The sequence below is a fragment of the Parasteatoda tepidariorum genome, chromosome 3 (genome assembly GCF_043381705.1).
Source record: "Parasteatoda tepidariorum isolate YZ-2023 chromosome 3, CAS_Ptep_4.0, whole genome shotgun sequence".
Taxonomy (NCBI): Eukaryota; Metazoa; Arthropoda; class Arachnida; order Araneae; family Theridiidae; genus Parasteatoda; species Parasteatoda tepidariorum.
Genome location: NC_092206.1, coordinates 73,983,326 through 74,004,263, shown reverse-complemented (window position 1 = coordinate 74,004,263; position 20,938 = coordinate 73,983,326). Strand labels below are relative to the sequence as shown.

The 20,938-nt window shown below is 29.5% G+C and overlaps 1 protein-coding gene across 3 annotated transcripts; it reads left to right on the top strand.

Annotated features, from left to right (window-relative positions):
• Positions 1-4,585: 4,585 nt before the first annotated feature.
• Positions 4,586-19,267, top strand: LOC107446008 (proteasomal ubiquitin receptor ADRM1-A). Of its 3 annotated transcripts, none has more exons than XM_016060544.3 (8): positions 4,586-5,007; positions 6,193-6,309; positions 7,391-7,619; positions 8,441-8,719; positions 11,535-11,573; positions 12,085-12,245; positions 15,008-15,110; positions 19,083-19,267. In XM_016060544.3, exons 1-8 carry the CDS (start codon positions 4,804-4,806, stop codon positions 19,187-19,189), a joined length of 1,239 nt encoding a protein of 412 aa, XP_015916030.1. In that variant the 5' UTR covers positions 4,586-4,803; the 3' UTR covers positions 19,190-19,267. The 3 variants fall into 3 exon arrangements, 2 of the variants coding, with proteins under 2 accessions (XP_015916030.1, XP_071034945.1); XM_071178844.1 differs by lacking the exon at positions 15,008-15,110 and adding an exon at positions 15,872-15,974 and having other exon boundaries at positions 4,632-5,007; XR_011636440.1 differs by lacking the exon at positions 19,083-19,267 and adding an exon at positions 16,197-17,720 and having other exon boundaries at positions 4,675-5,007; positions 15,008-15,328.
• The last annotated feature ends 1,671 nt before the right edge of the window (positions 19,268-20,938 follow it).

Here is a 20,938-nt window from a genome sequence, read left to right as displayed (position 1 = left end):
ATTAATTATTTAATTCAAACTCTTTGTTTTAAATTAGTATGAATTATTTTAAAATTAACTCTTCACCTCACTTTGCAACAAGAATCAGACTCTTCACTCAATTAACTCTTCAGTTTGTAACAGGGACTAGAGAAAAGACAGCAATTAATAAGTATCTTTTCTTTTTACCGCTTTTAACAAAAATATAACGGCAACCACTAAATTGGAGTAAAAAGTTGGGACAGATATAAAATTGTTTTTGTGAAGAGTCAGGATTTCCCGACTCTGAGATACAGTGATTTTAAAGAAAGTAAGAAAAAAAGTTTTAGTATTTACTGTAAAGTTTGCATGTCATGCTTTTTTTTCTCTCTCTCCTTTTAATATAGTCATGAACAACTGGAACCAGGAAAAGAACCCAGGAGTCTTTTTCTAAAAGCTGGGTATCTCCCCTCAGTTGAGCTCTATGAATCTGAGGATGCCCGAGTTGAGTTGCAAGAGGCAGTTTCGATTCCAATTTTGATTCATGGGTGCAAATTCATTTATAGGGGAGAGTCGGGTAGCCACGCCCACTTAAGGAGTATTTCTGTATAATATTGAGTAATAATCTATATTTTTGTATGTTTCCATTGTCCCTCTTGCATGACTGAAGAGCGGACGTTTCGGATGAGAGTCACACCCTAGATTTAAATATCCATAAGGTTACTCAAAAATAATTCTTTCATTTGGAAACTTATTCATATTATCTACGTGTTCTGAAAAATAATCTTTTCCTGCGATTAGCCTTCATAATTAGGTCAATGTGGTGAACTAAACCAAGGCAAAATGGTAGCAAATTGTGCTGAGTTCTACTTTACAAGCTGCTTGTATTTACATACTTTGAGAAATATAGTTAACTCGTCAATGCATGTTGCGAGACATAAAATTGAATTAAATTCAATGTCTAAAGAATCTAAAGTTCAGTTTTTTAAGCATATAAATTAAGCTAAGTTTATATACACACAAAAGTTTATATACATGGGGTAAGTTTATGCATGGTATTTATTCTCAGTAATTTCAAATATATTTTTTTTCTTTTTAAATTCATTTGTATTGAATTATTGCAATTAAGAGGCACTTTTTTCTACCTTCATTTTTGAAAAAAAAAACCTTTTTTATCAATTTTTTTCCCTTCAAATTGCTAGAAATTAGATAATTTCTTACACATTTTTGCTAGCCTCTTGTTTTATAAATATTCTAGATTTAAGTATGATCAGATAAAAGTTAAATCCAGCACAATCACGATATTAAAACTTGAACCCTGATTGAATGGTAGGAAAACATTTAGGTTAGGAAGTGATAATTCTTAATGCAAACAGTAGTGTATATAAGGATATGGGATATCGCTAAATATTTTTTAAATTTGCATTAAGAATAACGAAAAAAGACATGAAAAGGCATAACTTTAAAGCAGAGCAATCGGTAAACTTGCAGATTAGGGTATACATATTTTAGAGTTAAGCATTGTTAAATTAATATTTCAAGTATTGTTAAATTAATATTTAGCATTTTTAAATTAATATATAATAATTAAAATGGCAGTGTAAGAAATTTCGATACATTTGGCACTCAAAAATGTAATTGTAAAAAAAGAAGAAAAAAAAAGTAGCATTTATCTAGTTTATGAATTATGGTTCTCAAGCTTATTTGAAAAAGGAAAAACTTAAATTGTAGCAAATTCAATAAAATAACACATAACATAAATTTTGCTTCGAAATATAAATTCGCCCCTAGAATTTTAAAGATTAAGAAATATTGAAAAAATCAATAAAATATAACTTTTTCATAAACGTTTTACCCATTGACAAAATGGGTGATGTTTTGGGTTTGATGGCGTGCGCTTAGATGTTTTATTTTTTTCCATAGAAGTCAGGAATTATTAGTGAAAAATAAACGTTTAAAACGAAAGTTATAGTCGATAAAATTTACTTTTTTAAACATTTCTAAAAGTAAGTTCTAATGATATAAGATTATGAACTAAGTGTTTAGATCCGAGAGTTTTCATTCTGTAATGTTGAAAGTAATTTGATTCATAAAATTATTAGATCCATATCCTTACATTTAGGAGAACTTTTTTTTCAAAGATTAAAATGATAACTCTGAGATTACTAACTCTCGATATTAAATACAATTCCCATCTGGCAGATGTTTCTTAGATATTAACTTTATGTGTTGGATATCAGCGATAAGTCTACTACATCTGCTCAATTTTTCTGAGGTATACCAATAAATGCAATATCTATGGGACGTTACGCAGTCTCGTCCCATGGATATCTAACAGATATTACATGGATATCCGGTTATCAGCTTTGTCTAGGTTTACCTAGCATTTTTGTCTTGTAGTTATTATAAGGAAGTTGGACAACTACTGATTACGTGGTTTATCTGAATATGTTTCAGTAGGATCCATTTTAAAAGGATCCAATCACGAATAGTTTAGGAGTGGACTGATAGTTAAGAAGGGTACCCAATAGAACACTGGAGTCAATCATCACTGGTAGCCATCACTGTGCGATTAGGTCACCACTTTGAAAAGCTTGCAAAGGGCCCGAGGGACTGCGGTATCTGTTCTCGTTAAACTGTTCTATCGTGAAGTGCTCGACTTCGTGAGTTGCTTGTAAGGCTAACGAAGCGGAGAAGCCATCCCCTCTGCAGAGGACCAAACTTGTGATGGTATATCTTCAGATCATCCTCAGGGATGTTTCCCAGATTGTCCCAATAGTCCATTGTGCAGTTCTAGTGCAACATGAACAAGTAACCAATTCATAATAAGATTGTGTTGGCACTTAGCTACTTTTAATTCAAAATTACCAATAGCCCATCTTGGTAGCTCTAGTGTAAAGAAAGAGTAAATATAATTATATTATATATACTTTCTAATGAATTAATTCATTAGAAAGTATTCGGAAGTAGTTGTAAGAAACAAAGAGGACGAGGACAGAAAAAAACGGTTTCGTGGGCCGAGCTTAATGAAAATGAAGACTGTTAATCAATAATGAAAAATTTGGACCATCACTATGGATGCGAAAAAATCGTGTATGTGAATTCAGAAATGCGAAAGAGAATGTGGGGATATTAGTTAAGACTATGCCAACCTTCATCTATCAAAAGGTACCTCAAGATAGAATTGAGTTAACATGTCTTATATACTAGTGATTTGGTATTTTAATATTTGTAGTGGTAGTTACGCCACATTACTCCCCTTCCAGAATTTTATCTGTGATAGCATTCGATAATTAACAGCATGAATCAACTATAGTTGATTCAAGCTGTTAATATATTTAGCTAATTTTGCTCATTATATTTTTTCCTCATTTTTTTATGTTTATAGCATTTTGCTCATTTTTTTGTTTTTTATTAACTGGGGGACTTTATTTACTTCACCGGATTTTTTTTTGAGCAGTATATTTTTTTAAGCAAATCAACTTTTTAATGTGGATCATCCATCAATATTGGCAAGTTCCTATCACGTCCGGGTCACCAATGTGGGGATATTAGCTAAGACTATGTCAATCTTCATCTATCAAAAGGTACCTCAAGATAGAATCGAGATAACAAGTGTTATATACTAGTGATTTGGTATTTTAATATTTGTAGTGGTAGTTATGCCACAAGAATATGATTGGTGGATTTACTCACCTCTCTGAATTCGCTAATTATCTGCAGCCAGTGGGAATTAGCCATAGAAATGGGCTATGGATGGTGTTTTCTACACTAGGGAACGCTGCAAGCTCGGGACTGCCTAAATTTCCGGGTTACTTTTTCAGTTGTATTTTAAAGCCATTTGGCATCATTGTGTTTTGAGATTCTTGCAAACAATGTATTTGATTACTTATTACTTATGTTTACAATGCTAACAATACTTGTGTTTACAATACTAAAAGTGTTAACACTAACGTAAGATGGTGCACAGCTTGCAACACGAACAAACAGTAATAAACAAATGGAAAGAGGCCAAATCAAGACTGCCAAAAAAGCGAGTTATTCAAAATCTAGCAACCATGTCACCTTTTTTAATAATAAATAACAAAATAACTAAAACACATTTTCACTCCAAACTCCCCAGAATTACATAATAACATTAATATCTTATGAAAGACGGCAGATTTGAGCTCAGAAATTATCTAATTTATTTCTTTTATTGAAAACAAAATTATCCGTTTGAAAACATCGCCTATCAGAATAACATGTAGTAAGCAGCTGCAAACTTTTTAACCGGAACTAGAGTAGGTCCCGAGCTCGAGATTGTTATTGTTTACATTTCTATTGAAAACACCATCCATAGGTAGCGTAAAGCAAAACTCTCTACTTATGACAACACTTCACATGCTTTTGCCACACCATTAGCCAGTGGAGAAGGAAGTACGTCAGTTTCTCTAGAAAACTTAAAACTATATTGAACAGTTCTAAAAGAAAGCGTTGGGGAATTTTTAAGAAATATTTGTAACAATTAAATGCGAAAAATATTAAGAAAAAGGAAAATATCATATTACATTAATATACAATTGAGAAGAGGAGAAGGAAAGGGGGAGGGTCAAGACATGGAACCGGTCTTCTCCCCAGATGGCGCATTCAAGCGTTGTGATCGCAAATGGTCTTGATTCCTATCGCCTTTCATGTAGGATGATAGAAGTTGAGGTCGAAGCATTATTTCACTAACTAGTTCTAAGAGAAGAGAGAATCGATTAAATTCTTATTTGGGCTCGTCATACCCGAATTATAATAAGAAGCAAGAAGTTACTTTTGTATATTCATATTTTCGTTTAAGCAATTAATTGTTCTACAACAATGACCCGTCCATTTCTCTTTGGGGGATCTTCATCCTCTCAGTCTCAAAACAAATACTTGGTAGAATTCCGGGCTGGAAAAATGAGTATGAAGAATATGATTGTTAGTGCAGACAAAAGAAAAGGGCTTGTTTATGTTTATCAGGCTGATGATTCTCTAATGCATTTCTGTTGGAAAGATCGTACTACTGGAGTTGTTGAAGATGTGAGTTCTTTAAAAGAGTAGTTTTTTATTTCTAATAATTTATTTTACGTGTGATTCAACTTAAAATTTTAACCAACGCAAATAATGATATCCTGTATCAATACCTTGCATTTGATGTGGTATTTCCTTCAAAAATATAACAGTTTGAAGTTATTTATAAATGTTCTGATATCATAATTCCCAATATTTTGGCTTGTACTCCTTAATATCAAACTCTTCTTGAAATCTTGCGTAGTAGCCCGACTGCATCAATATGACGTTCCGGTACTTCTTAGAGAGGCGAAACGTGGTTCCGGAACTTTAATGTACATATTGCTAATTTTCACTTTATCATCTTTTCTTTAAGAAAAGATTCTTAAGGAAATTTCTTATATTATTATGCTAAGTTAAACGCAATAGTGCTAGGTTAAGACAGTTATATTATTGCCAAATTGGCAATCAATATAACCCTACATTTTTATTGTTAAGCTGGGATTGTGATACTTTATTCCTTGTAGCTATTGCTAAGAATTCTAGTCAATAAAGACGAAAACAATAAATAAATGTGGAATATTTTTAATTGCTTAAAACAGTTTGATGTATAAGTTTTATTAATAAATGATTCATAAATATGTAAGTTATTATAGATTGTTAGATAGAATAGTTAAAAATAAATACGCAAATAAAAATATTCAGACTTGTTTCTGTGTAAATGGGGAGAAAAACTATAAAGGTTATAATAAAATAAAAACATCAATAAATTAAGTAAAAAAAATTCTGATGAATTGATAATTATAGATAAAATATTATCTTTGATAATTTCAGTTCCCACTCTTCCTCTTTTTAGTACTTGGTCCCATTGGTGCTTCACCAAATATTTTGTAAAATGATTTTGAGATATGTTGAAGTTAAAGTTAACTTTCAAATATGTCAATTAGTTTGTATTGTTGTAGAATCTGTTTTCAAAAACAGTAGCTTGCGAATTGAATTCTTTCAATACCACATGACTAATTTTTAAAGTTAAACTAACTATAATCTTCTTATATCTAAATATTTCATTTGCGCAACTTTTAACTCTAGAAATAGTTTGCAAACAGGGGCTTCGGGATGGGAGGTTGCTGTGACCTCTCAAACATTTGTATTATTTCGCAAATTTTGCTATTTAAATATTTTTTAGAAATTATTTAATGAATTACTGTGTTTTAGGATCTTATTATTTTTCCTGATGATGTTGTCTTCAAAAAAGTGCCAGAGTGCACCACAGGAAGAGTCTATGTGCTAAAATTTAAATCATCCTCTAGAAGATGCTTTTATTGGTTGCAGGTATGAAAAATAAGCATTTTTTACATTATCAAAGTTATATTACATTATCAGATTTGTTCTTCATTATTTAATAATTAGGTACATAAAAGGACAAATTAGCTATCAGCACTAACCTGACATAAGGAGCTTGACATTAAACAAATTTTCTGGAAGCCATCAAGTTTTCAATATTTATTTTTTTAGTAACCACTGAACACCAACAAAAAGTAGCGTTAAAAAAAATGCAATGTTGAAAAATAATCACATCTTGTTGTGAATTCATTTTTAAGATGAAACACTTTTGTGTGGCTCACTATTTTAATGTTGCTAAACTCTCATAGACTGTTCATAAGAAGTCATAGTCCTCAAACTCTTCCTTGATGTAGGATCACAATTTTTTTTTCCATACTAAATGATTGAAATAATAATTATTATGAAAAATTCAAATGTAGGGTGAAAGTTAAATGCTGTAAGAATCTTCAGCATCTGTTGACTTGCTGGAGAGTTTCTGCTACTCTATGTATAAGTACCCTTTAAAATAATACTTGATAGATGCATTCAAAATAATATGTTGGCTCGGGGCTGCCATTTTTTATTTTTTAAAAAAAAAAAAAACATACATCAAGATGACTGCAAAAATCATGTCTTAACTCTAAAATAAACCTCCCAAAAATAATGAAAGTTCACTAGAGTGATTGCGATTGACATTTTATAAGAGTGAATATAATTTTCAAATGCAAAAAGTGTGATTAATAAATTTATTGTATTCTATGAAAATCAGGTATGTATAATATACACGAATGTCACATTAAATGAATGGTAACATTAAATCTAAAAATGGTTTGAATTTTCTCTTTGAAGCTTTATCCAACTTAAATGACTTAATTTTGTTTATTAAATTGGAATGAACCTTTAGTAGAGATGTTCTAATGTACATTGACTTAATATTCAAATAAAATAGCAAACTGAACTTTATATATCAGTCGTTATAATGGAAGGGTCATACTAAAGTGCATATACTTTATAATAGAATTAAACTTACTTTGAATTTTATTTTAGTGTGTTTCTTTTCTTTTAATAATTATTCCTTTATCTCTTTCAGGAACCTAAAACTGATCGTGATAATGAGTTTTGCTGTAAAGTAAACCAATATTTGAACAATCCTCCTGCTGGTGGATCCTCTCGCAGTGGAACTGGAGGATCTCTTGGTGGATCATCAACTCCTTCTCAGAGCGGTGGAGGTTTACAATCAGAGTTAAGCTCTTTAGGTGATGGGGATTTACAAAGTTTATTGAACAATATGAGTCAACAGCAACTAATACAACTTCTCGGTGAGATAATTAGAGTTGTTTTTATTTCAAACAAATGTTTTTTGTCTTCCTGTCATGTTGACTTCTATGAAAGTAATTTGTTGTCTCTTCTTTTAGAATTAGGCATTCTATTTGCTGCCTCATAGGAGTTAATAAATAACATAACCTATATTGTTTATTTAAAACATTAAGTTATATGATTTCTGTTTTCAGTATGTTAACTTACACCTTTTTAATTTAAATCTACTCAGCTTGTTGATACTTTCCTAATTATATTAACCTAGATCCTTTCTCAGAAAATTGATCATGTGTAATTTATTGTTATCCAATGTAAAATTCTGGTTAAAGACATTTCTAACCAAAAATTTGGTTAATAGGCTTCAAGGGGCATGTTCACATCTAGTCAGAGTAAATGTTATTATTTTTTCACAACACACAAGATCCACTGATGCAAACCCTTTCATTATATTGATGTTTTTTTTCTTCTATATCTATTCATAATGTTGTAGCCTAAAATTTTATTAAATAATTTAACATATATTGTATATTCTGCAATGAAGACACTTTTTTTAATCCATGTGCTCACCAGTTATTGGAAGAAAAAAAACTGTCATCTAGATATTAAGTTTCAAAATTCCTTATTAGATTAACTATAACCATCATTTGGCTAAAGTATTGGTGATATATTGACAGTCATCATAATTGTTTAAACTCAGATGACAGAATTTTTTTTATCTTTATATGCCATTTCAAAATTATTTGAATTACAGAATGTTTTTGTCGTTAAATTGTGTTGAGAGAATCAGGGAATTTTAATGGCTAACATGGATATATTTTTTTAGGAGGAGTTGGAGGAATAAATCAAATGCCTAGTTTGAGCAGCCTTTTGAGTGGAAGTCGACCATCTAGTGGTCAGTCGGCTACTGGTAGCTCAAGTGGTTTATCCAGTTCAGAGTCTTCACATAATGTTACTGAGACTGTTACTGCCCCCAGCACTAGAGCCACTACTCAGAGTGCTGTGACAACAACTCCGTCACCAGCTACTACAACTTCAACTACTACAGCCTCTGCTTCTTCGATTCAGTTGAGTGATCTTCAAAACATATTATCTGGCATTAATTGTGAGTAGCTTTTTCTTAGTTTTATGTATATTTAAAGGGCTGGGATAGTCTGGTTGGTCGGACATTGGGCCCATGTCCAAGAGTTTAATCCCCGCCGGCCGAAGACTCCCCGTGTAGTAAATGGTGACTGTTGCATGTTAAATCAGTCCTCCATGTTCCCATAACAAATTATACTTCTGGGTGTACTGAATTGTATATTGATCCTTCTCTGGTTCAGGTCAAAATTGTGATCTGTGGATGAATGAAATTTTCCTCCTTCTTATAAACGGGCTGTGACGAGTGTGTGGCTGAAGTTGTATTCTTGGCCATAGGTGGCACCACTAAAAAACACGAAACGCACCCTCTGCTTAAAATTTGTGTGGTTTTACCAAGCAAGATTTCTGATAGTGGCATTAGAAAACACAACATAAGTATTTAAAACTACCTGAATCTTATTCTTTTTTTTTTTAAAAAAAAAATCCTGTCTCCTATTTTTATTTTATTAAAACTGAATTTTTTAAAATTATGGTATAATTGTAATATGCATTAGGTTTCCATTTGTATAATATAAAATTAATTACATATTATGAGTGAACTAATTTATTAAAAAATATATGTGAAAAGGTAATGACTCTTAGAATAAAACAATTTGCTTAGTTAGATTAACTCAGTTTTAATCATCATCCTTGTTTGTAATGATTAAAATAGCTTTTATATTCATTATTCGTGTTATTAATTATTAGGTACTTTTCCATTTTGCAATTAAAGTTGCCAATGCAAAATCACCAGGCGCTTATAAATTCAACAGATTTTTTATTTATTTTATTAGATGATGGCTATTTTTTTTTTTTTTTAATGAGATAAATAAAATAGTCAAATTTACTTGCTTTGACAAAATGGAAAAGTATACCAATAATTAGTATTGTAGATTTTTCGTAATTATATAGTTTTTAGTAACCTTTTCGCCAGTTGGTATTTATGTAATTATTCTGTACTTATCATTTTTTGTAACTTAATTATTATTATAATTAAGTTAGTTCATAAATGTGAATCGAATAGTCGTTTGGAAAAGCAGATCAATATCAAAAATAAAATAAATAAATGATTAAAATGTGATTTAGTCACAGAACATATTTGAAAAAAAAATGTGATAAAAAGTATAGTGAAGAAAATTTGGTCAACAGGAGTGAATTTAGTATTATATTGCATATTATGTCGCATGGTGAACAGTTGTCGTAAAAATTAATAAATTGGTGAAATGTGTTCCAATTTCTTATTAACAGAATATCATCAAAAACAAAATATGTTAAAATTTCAAATATAGTTGTTTTTCTTACTAAATTTCAATCTAAAATTGTCATAGTTTTGTGTTAATTTATTAAATGGTCCTTGTAAATAAGTAATGCAATATCATTTATTTGATTGTACCAACTCATCATATGCTCCAAATTCATTAGCTATCTGTTTTTCACAAAATTGCAATAAATATTCCCTTTAACTTCATTGGGCATTTTCAAACCTGAGCTAGGGGAACAACCACAAATTATTATAACTGTTCCTGTTCTTTTGATTAAAGATTCAACATTTTAAATAAAGGAAAGCACAAATTATCTTCCAACTTTCTTTCTAAACAAAGAACTTATTATTTTAATAAATAATATGTGTAAATGAGTGATCTTTATTGTTAAAAAATAATATATATTTATGTGCAAGTGCTTTCATTAAATTAAAAGTCCATGTGTAATATTGTTTTGGTAAAAGGCATTTGAAATGCATCTGGTTAAAATGCATTTCACCATTCAGATTCTCTTATCCTTCTTTCTCTAACACCTATCTAGTCTATTGTACAAATATTTACATCTCTGGCAAGTGGAAATTATAAGTTTCTGAAAATGATTAGTCATATATTTTTATAAGTTTCTTAATCTGTACTGTTTTGGTTTCTTTTTCTCATTTCACTGCTTTAAATTTTTTTAATATTAAAAAAATAGAATTATGATACTATGATAAAACACTTAACTGTGTCATTTCAAAAAGCAAGTAATTGAATTACCATATTAAACTTAGAAATTGAAGCAATTCAGAGTCATATCAATTTTCAATGAACATCCACTGGTTCTAAAGGAAAGAAATAGTAATTTTTGCTTATTTCATATATTAAATTATTTTGTTACTATGTTGGGAAAAAAACTTTATTTCTAAGTATATTCTTAACATTCGTCACAATTATTAACTTGCTGTTATTACTTCTGTTAAAGAATAACTGTTGCTGATGCAAGTTGCATTAAAACAAATTAAAAAAAAGAAAGAAAAAATGCACGGCATCCAATTTCTTTGTGGCAATTCTTTTTGTTACTGATTTAATTGATAGAAAAATTGGTCAGGAAAACCAGAATTGATGTTTGTCTGGTTCATGTAAAATTGTCAACTTGACTAATCCTTATAAGATGCGAATGAATACTTCACAAATCTTTAAAAGTTTTTCTTAGATTATATTAATTTATTTCACTATGGTCTGATTTCTGTAATAAAATGTTTGCTCTTAGTATTCATTTCTTTCACTAACAAACATTGATGGACCTTTAAGCTTTATTATACTCCTATATGTATTACATATATTGACATCATATAGTTATGCAGCAAGTTAAATGTATTTCCAGTTAATTAGTGCTTGTATATAATATTACTCTTTAATTATCTGTGCTGATTTTAAACAATTGGAAATTTTTAACTTTTCTTAAGTATAAGATATATTTTCTCTTAGATTTACTTTCTGGCATTGTCTTTACATTTTTATTATGATATAAATTAATTGATTTGTTTCATTGTTATTTAGTACCTGCCACTGCATCTGAAAGTGCTCCAAAGCCATCAGGTAACTGATTCATTATTTAAATTAAAATATTTGTATTTTAGAAATCTAAATTGTTTGATAGTCATACACCTATTCTGAGCATTTAGGTTCTTTTGAAAGTCACTTAAAATTAATGGTGTGAAGCCAAGTGATTATTACCACTATCTGATCTAAATTGCCATAGTGTATTATGTGTGCATATGTACCTGTATTGTCTTCAGAATCATTAAGACTGAATCTTATGTTGTTAATAGTTCATTATACTGCATTGTTATCAGCCAAACCAAATCAAATATTACATAAATATGACTTAAGCATTTATTATTATTAATATTTTTGAAATTTTTAGCTATATTTATCCTTTTTTACCAAAATTAAGCAAATTGCTATCCCACTATACTTATGCAATTTTTTGAGAACAATTCTAATAAATATTTTTTTTACCATATAAAGAAAATCAAAATAATCTTTTTGTTTTTAACTTGTTTACGTTACTGCAGAGATTTTTATAATTTTGTTTCATTTATGTTAGTTGATCTCTCATCTGCCATTACTGCAGAGGCTTTGCAACCTCTCTTTAATAATCAAGAATTGATGGATAGAGTTAGAAGTTTTTTGCCACCATCATCAGATGTTCCACCTGTGCCAAGTGATCAACTGAGGTCCACTGTGCAATCACCTCAGTTTCAACAAGTATGATTTATTTCTAATTAGCTGTTGTTCATGCAAGACTGTGGATATGATTAAATAAATGAACAATTGTATTCTTTTTCACCTAAAGTTATATTGCTTTACTGTATATGTCAGTGTATATTATGACATTCCTTAATTACAATTCTTTAAAATTAATGTAACAAGGGAATCAAAAATAAAAGAAAAAAAACTTCTTTTAAAAGATTCTTTATTCAATATTTGTCATTCACAATGAATCTTTGAAACATCTCAGCAACATTCTCAAAAGAAAAGTCTGCGAGAGAATACTGCATAGGTAACAAACACTGGTAATAAAATCCATCTCCAAAGATTTTTTCACATAAAATAGTTGTAATTTAATTTTTTGAAGTTAATTACATCTTTCAGGACTTGCTTTAATGTGTAGTTAAAGCATCTTATAATTATCTAATAATAAACATTGATATTGTAAAAAGTATCTAAAATTTATTTATTTATACAATAATAATTTATGTCCAAAGCTTTATTTTGAAATTATATCCGGACATGCCAACTCTCCTGCATTTTACGGGGGATTCTGTATTCTTCTCCCGCTTTTCGGAATTAATCTGAAAATATCCCGAACTTTACCTTAATCGGTGGCCATGCTCAAAATTACCCAATTTTTCCGTAAAAACGGAAGTTTTGATTTTTTTTCCGTGGGAATTCCATTCTCTGTGTAACATTTCATCCCCTCTTATCAAACTATTAGCTGTCCGAAATGCAGCTGCTTCAGCTGTATTTGACTCTTCAACATTTCCCCTCTCCTTTCACACTTTTATTTGACCCGCCCCCTTACTTATAGGACTCATCATTTTGTATTGTGTGCGTAAGTGAATGAATTGACGTTACAGAATGATATCGACTAATGACATCAGGATATGATATCGATTTCAGCTATCAAGAGTCAGATTTTACCATGTTAACTCTCTATAATTGAAATTGTTATCATATCCTGCTGTTATCATATCCAAATGTTAGCAACAAATTGATTGTTCTTTTTTCTCTCCATCCTTCAGCAACAAAATGATGTGAGCTCATTTGTTTACTGAGACAACGTGGATTGCATCGTGATTATCATTGCTTGTTTTCATATATTTAACCAAAAAATATTTTTATGGTGTCTACGTTCAAATAAAAATAAGCATCTAGTTTTAACCAATCATATATCAATGAATTTCCTGCCATTATTGTTACAAGAAAAGGAAGCACATGTGCTTTTTGTTCCAATTGTGCTTGTGATGTTTTAATCGCTCACTGGGGCAAGAAAATTTTTGCAGCATGTAAATGGGCAAACACCAATCGGTGGAAAAAAGTTTCCACTGATCACTGACGATAATTCGTTTTAAGGGCAGAAGCATAGTTAAAACAGCATTTTTGATAGAGCACAATTTGACCATAAATTGCACAGACCATTGTTCTGGAAAATGTTTCCGAACGATAGTATTGCAAAGAAATATGCCGCGGGTAGAACAGAAAAAAAGTCATTATAGGTGAAATAGCTACAGTTGCAAAAGAATGTGTGATAGAAATAATAAAAGAATATCCATTTTCAGTATTGACTGATGGTACCAACATGTCGGATGCAAAGTTGTATTCTCTTGTTACATACTACAATGAGAGAAGTATGACAGTGTAGAGCACTTTGGTGTCTGTGCCAAATTTAGGAGACTCAACTGCTGTAAATATTACCAATTTGATTTTAACTCTTTCATTGCAACAGACAAAATAACTTCATTCAACAGACAAACTAACATTCCAAGACTACTTGCTGTGCTCTATTGTTGTATTAGTGAATATGGTTATTGAATATAATTTATTTTTAGAGTTAAATAAACAAATTTTAAAGGAATGTACGTTTTATTTAAGTTTTATTGCTGCGGAGGAACTAACAGCGCAGAAGGTGGAACAAAAGCACATTATTGCAACGATAAAACTGTAAAGAATATTTCATACTTGATTAAAAGTTATTTATTCCACAATTCGTTCTCTTTTATAATGTAAAATGTCTTGCATTCCTATATTTATATAGTTTTTTTTATTTTAAGTATTTCTATTCGAAGTGTTAAATATGTCACATATCTTACCTTTTTTACCCATCCTGAATTCTTGTAGAGGAAACTCCTGAATGTTAATTCTGCCGGGTTGGCATGTCTGTATATTAGCTAAGATATTTCATTTCAATTTTAGATTTAGTTCTCTTTAAAAAGTTTCATTCGTTTATTTTATTCCCTTCTTCCTTTTTTATTTAAATTTGATATCTTTAGAATATTAATGCTGAAGATTTAATATTACTGTATACTGCAATAAGATATAAGTTTTTGGGTGCTAAAAAATATTTAGAAAATGCTTATATAAAAACTTCAGCTTATTAGTTATGAACTTAACAAACAATTTTATATACTATTTATTCGCAAAAAAGTGAACTTAATTTAATTTGACATAAATTGACAAAAAATTTTGCTCAACAAAGTATTTTGTATTGTAAAAAGGGTAATTAATAGATAGATATTTCAAAAAGTATTTAGTTCATGGTTTATTATTGGTCTGGATTTTTTCTTTTTAAAGTTGCTAACCCTCATAATTCAGATGGTTGCAGAAAAAATAAAGTATCTATGAAACTCTTTTTTTTTTTTTTTTTAAATACAAGTACACACGTATATATGCAATCAACTTGGGCTATATAATTGCTATTTTAAAAAAAAAGCTGGATATAATCCTTTTAAATTTGATTATTGTTTTAGGCTCTTGGAATGTTCAGTGCTGCTTTACAGTCTGGCCAACTAGGTCCCTTAATGCAACAATTTGGTATGACTACTGAAGTTGTTGCTGCGGCTAACTCGGGTGGTATGTATTTGTAGTTATTTCATCTCAGTAAAGTACATGTGATACACACTTGTTATAAATTTATGAGAACATGCCAGATTATATAAAATTATTAATTTTTAAGCCTTTTTCTGTGTTACTCAACGTTTCTTTTTTTTCTGTGGAGCTCTTTATCTTTCACATTGCCTCAAATTTGTCTTCTTCAGTTGAAAAAATAAACAAATCAGTAATCAATCTAGGTTTTCTATCTTGCTACTCATTTTTATTAGTCATTTTCAGTGTTTTCATCATAGAAAAAAAATGGGTGAGAATTTCTCACCCTTTCTCAAACACAGGGTGAGATTTCAAAAAGTTAAGTGAGATTTCTAAAAAAACACAAAAACTCTTGAAAAAAAAATCATTTCTTTAATTATAATAAATTTTTAACGTCTTCTACTTTTTAAAGCATTGAATATTTTTGATGCATCATCATAGAAGATTTTGCCTTTACAAGGTATTTGTCCATCTTGCATAAGTGCATAAAAAATTTGAACGTCTTACATGAAGAAACCTTACCTACGGTGAAAGCGTGGCGTGGTTGCAGAGAAATGTGTTCTGAAAGGGGTTCTGTGGTTGTGTTCTGTTGTTCGAAAAGGTTTTGAACAATACTGGTAAATAGGGAAGCTAGATAATGGGGCAGATGTNCAAGTACACACGTATATATGCAATCAACTTGGGCTATATAATTGCTATTTTAAAAAAAAAGCTGGATATAATCCTTTTAAATTTGATTATTGTTTTAGGCTCTTGGAATGTTCAGTGCTGCTTTACAGTCTGGCCAACTAGGTCCCTTAATGCAACAATTTGGTATGACAACTGAAGTTGTTGCTGCTGCTAACTCGGGTGGTATGTATTAATAGTTATTTCAACACAGTAAAGTACATGGGATACACACTTGTTATAAATTTATAAGAACATGCCAGATTATATAAAATTATTGAATTTTTAAGCCTTTTTCTGTGTTACTCAACGTTTCTATTTTTTCTGTAGAGCTCTTTATCTTTCACGTTGCCTCGGAAAATTTGTCTTCTTCAGTTAAAAAAATAAACAAATCAGTAATCAATCTAGGTTTTCTGTCTTGCTGCTCATTTTTATTGGTAATTTTATTGAAAATCTATTTTTGTAACTAATTTTAGTATGATCTATTTCTTTTTTTTGGGGGGAAGGAAGAATAATTGTAATATTTTTCTAACATCATACCACTATTTTCTATTTTAAATGAATTAGAATAAATTATATGACATTTTTCATTGAAAATATTATAGAAATGATTTCCTATTAGTGTATTGAATCATTATAAATTTAAGTTATGCTCATGAAATAGAAAATTAAATTTATAGTTAGGTTTCTAATTTCTGTTTTTTTATTGCCGTAAAGGTATTACCTTTATTGGTTTGGTTTTTGTGAAGGTACTTATAAACAATAGTAAAATTGCTTTGGGTTAGTTTTTGCAAATTTTATGGTTCTAAGTTGCCTTTTTTCACATTCCTTTTTTTTTTTTTTAATTTTTTATGTTCATTTTATATTTGCATCAGACATAGTTTCAAACACCATTTAACTTAGCTGCTTTGAATGTATAGTATCCTGAAGTTTTTACTTCTGAGATTTTCCCTCTATTTGTATTTTAAACTTTGAGTTCTTTTATCATTTAACTGTAGATCCCAGTGCATAAGTCAGCTTTTCAAACCTATTATTTTATGAAAATTCTGGGTTTGACTTATACAATGGTGATAAAGTTAAGCATTCGTTGATCATAAAATATTGATGTCATAAAAACAATGAGATTGGTATGAATAACTCTGTATAACTTTACCCCTTTTAAAAACAATTTTCTATAAGTTATGTATAGTTAATTTTGCATTTTCTCTACATATAAAGATTTTTTAGAAACAATCATTTAAATTACTTTCACAAAAAAAAGGAAAGGAAGGAAGAAATTGAGGATAAGAAAAGCTTAGATAATTTATTCAAGAGTATTTCAAAAAAATATAATGAAAACTTCTAAAACATAACTTAAAGCAACGAATTTGAAGATTCCAGAACATCATCTTTGTCGGATTTAATAATGTTATCAGTGTTGTCATGCGTATCTCGCTCTGCAATGAATTCTATTTTATTCTTGTTTGTTGCACCCTCTTTTTTTCTGTATCCCAAACATTTGTATCCCAACATACATTTGTATCTTCTACATTTTGTATCCCAAATTACACAGTTGCTCAAAACATAGGTATATTAAAAGAAAGTGTAAAATCTCTCAATTATTCTTTTAGAAATCTTTTAAAACCATGGACTTGTTTGAGAAAAAATAATTATTTTGTTGAGGAAAATATTTTTTCCAATATAACAGACCTATAAAGTAATTGTGTTCTCAGCAGTAATTGAATGTTATGAAAGAAAACAAAATTTAAGTTAAATTCCAAATTTAAATTGAGTTATTAGCTTTTTAGAAATCTGTGAAAATCCATACTTACTTTTTCTGTAAGGTACTTAGCATGAAAAATAAAGGGAACTTACTTTAACGATGTTGACTGTTAAGTCCATCTTCTAATTCAGAAAATGTCTGGCGAACGACATATTTGCATTTTAAAAAAATTTCTTGTTTCAAGAAAGTGACATAAAATACTTGGGACAAACATTTAACTAGTACAACTTGATGAGTTAAATGTCTAAACAGTTAAAAAAAGTTTTTTTACTCCTTTAAGAATACATAGTTTGTTAATATATTTTAATTATTGAATTGCTGGTGTACAAACTTTAAATAAATAAATTTAAGAAAAAGTTTCAGACAGGCAAGAAAAGTTACATAAAAGNACAGTATTTAAACTTGATGTATTATGGTAAAGCTTTCTTAGATATTTTGCATATGTCGGGGGGGGGGATATGGTGTATGTTCGGTATTTCAGTCAAAAAATTTTCAGTCTTGGCCTTTTTTCCAACTTGCACCCATGACTATAAAGTAATTGTGTTTTCAGCAATAATTGAATGTTATGAAAGAAAACAAAATTTAAGTTAACTTCCTAATTTAAATTGAGTTATTAGCTTTTTAGAAATCTGTGAAAATCCATACTTACTCTTTTTGTAAGGTACTTAGCATGAAAAAAATAAAGGGAACTTACTTTAACGATGTTGACTGTTAAGTCCATCTTCTAATTCAGAAAATGTCTGGCGAAGGACATATTTGCATTTAAAAAAATTTCTTGCCCCAAGAAAGTGACATAAATTACTTGGGACAAACATTTAACTAGTACAACTTGATGAATTAAATGTCTAAACAGTTAAAAAAAGTTTTTTTACTCCTTTAAGAATACGTAGTTTGTTAATATATTTTAATTATTGAATTGCTGGTGTAAAAACTTTAAATAAATAAATTTAAGAAAAAGTTTCAGACAGGCAAGAAAAGTTACATAAAGGTAATTTTTTTTTTTTTTAAGAAACTGTAAGTGAATAATTTTTATATATGGAAAAAATTATTTCTTAAAAGCATGAAAAAAATAACACATTTCTATCTCAAGCCTATCTTGTGATAATTTATTTGGACATGTTTTTTGTAGAATTACCTACATATAGTGTTTCAATGTTAGTTATCATTATGTCAAGAGAAAAAAAACTGTTTTGAGTTTCAGAACTCTACATCCCTAAATAAGCATGTATTTTTTTCAATAGTGTTTTAGAGCATCTTGAAGAAAAATAATGAAATTGTCTTGATTAAGTACCCGGTACATATAGTTTAAAATCTGAAATGCTTGTGTTATGTTACCAATGTTTTTATGATAATTAAAATTAACAGTTAACTTGTTTGTTTTTAGTTTTTTTATGTATATTTAATTATATATGAATGTAATATGATTTTTAGCATCTTAAAATTCTTTTCTAGCCGAAAAATAAACAATATTCATTATCTATGTGGTCTGTGAAAACTTGTATGCTGGCAATAAATATATTTTTTCTCATTAGATATGGAAGCTTTTGTTAAAGCTCTTCAAAACTCTAAAAATAGTTCTTCAGGGAGTTCTAGTGACAAGAAGGATCAAGATAAAGATGAAGATATGGCATTAGATTAAAGGAAGAAAAAAGTTATTGCTGAACTATCCTGTATTCTGAAACCTTTTGTTTGACAATAAAGTTTCTGTATTAATTTATTTTATGTCTTATTTTTTGTTTTCTATTAAATTTTTTACGGTGTAAGTCAGGGAACTACAAAAATACTGAATTTTGCGACATTTTTTGCTTTTATGTTACAATTTAAATAAATATTGAACATGAGTTTTGATTCTACAGGCATCATAACAATCTGGATTTATAGATTCTGATTTAAGTTATGGCTGGATTAGGCAAAAATTCAGTATGCTAATTTTTGCCCAGAAGTTCATCTTTTCCATTTTTAGAGAAGATAAAAATCCTTTCATGAATATTTCATGAAATCATTATTCTTTCATTTCATGAATGGAATGAAAGAATAAATGCTGATTCAACTATTTTAGACTATTTAGAAATAGTCAAACAACTGTTTATTCTTTCCTATCTTAAGACAGAAGAGATAGAAATAAACCAGTAGAATAAAGAATATCAATGCTTTGATAATAAATCGTGACAAAAATAATTATAAAACACAAAATGGAATGTTTTTATTTTTATTAAATCATTAATGAGAAGCTTAAAATCGTGTAAATTATATATAAATGTGTTACGAATGTAATTCATAGATGGTATCAATATTAATAGCGAGTGATACAATTTCAATTAACAAGTCGCTAATCGCGTTGAAAATTATAGTAAATCGCGTTTGTGATTTTTAAAGTATTTAAATGTGATAGGTATAATTAATAAATAACTTTAACGCGAATCGTAGTCATATATAAATCTGAAACTTTAAATTTTACCTAATAGCATTAGAAATTAAAGATGGAAGAAAGTAGTTTTAGGGCACTAGCAAACCAAACTATAAAAAATTATCACATCTTAATGGATAATAAAATATCGTATTGTTAATGGATAGCGATATATAGTGAACGAATTTAAATCTTTGTAAAAGAATTATTGTGTAAGGATATAGAATGCATCATTTAACTGAATTGATGCTTGACAGGCTTGGCTTACTCGAAAAAATAGAATGGAAATAACTAGCTAATGTAACAAATCTCACGTTTAATCGGGGATCGAGATCTCCAATCTCTTTAATCAGGATCGAGAACCCACACCACGACACTTGCAAATATTCCATTCGCTTAAAAAGTTCACCAGATATGGTGAAATACGCAAGAAGCAAAACTAACATTAAGGTCTTAATTTTGGACTGCTCTCGGCTATTTTAGGTGGGTGGCAAAAATCCGAATCCGTCGGGGAAAAAAGGTTTGTTTATTCTGAGAAAGTAAGTTTTTGTGTCTGATTTCATAGCTTAAAATATCGTTTGCACTAATTAATTAGCATATTTGAGGTCAGCCCCTCCAATCTCTAAGATTGAGTTCTAGAGCGTGAATATCTTGATCATTAGATCAAAAGTTATTCAGGGTGTCCATATTTTATTTTGCACACCGTACAATAAGGATTATTTCTGAGAATCCCGATTTCATTATTCTCAATTCCTTATTTCCACCAATTCAGTAACTAAAATAAATGAACCTGCCGTCAAACATCCTTTGGTGAGGGGTTGGCTTCCTCTCTTTGAAATTACAGAATATAGGATGAATAAAGATGAAAACACAGATCACTAGCGAACAGAGCTGTAATTTGTTTCGCGAGTTGCCTACACACCATGGAGTCTACTTATCATAGAATCATAGACAATGATTTGTGATGATGTTGATCAAGAT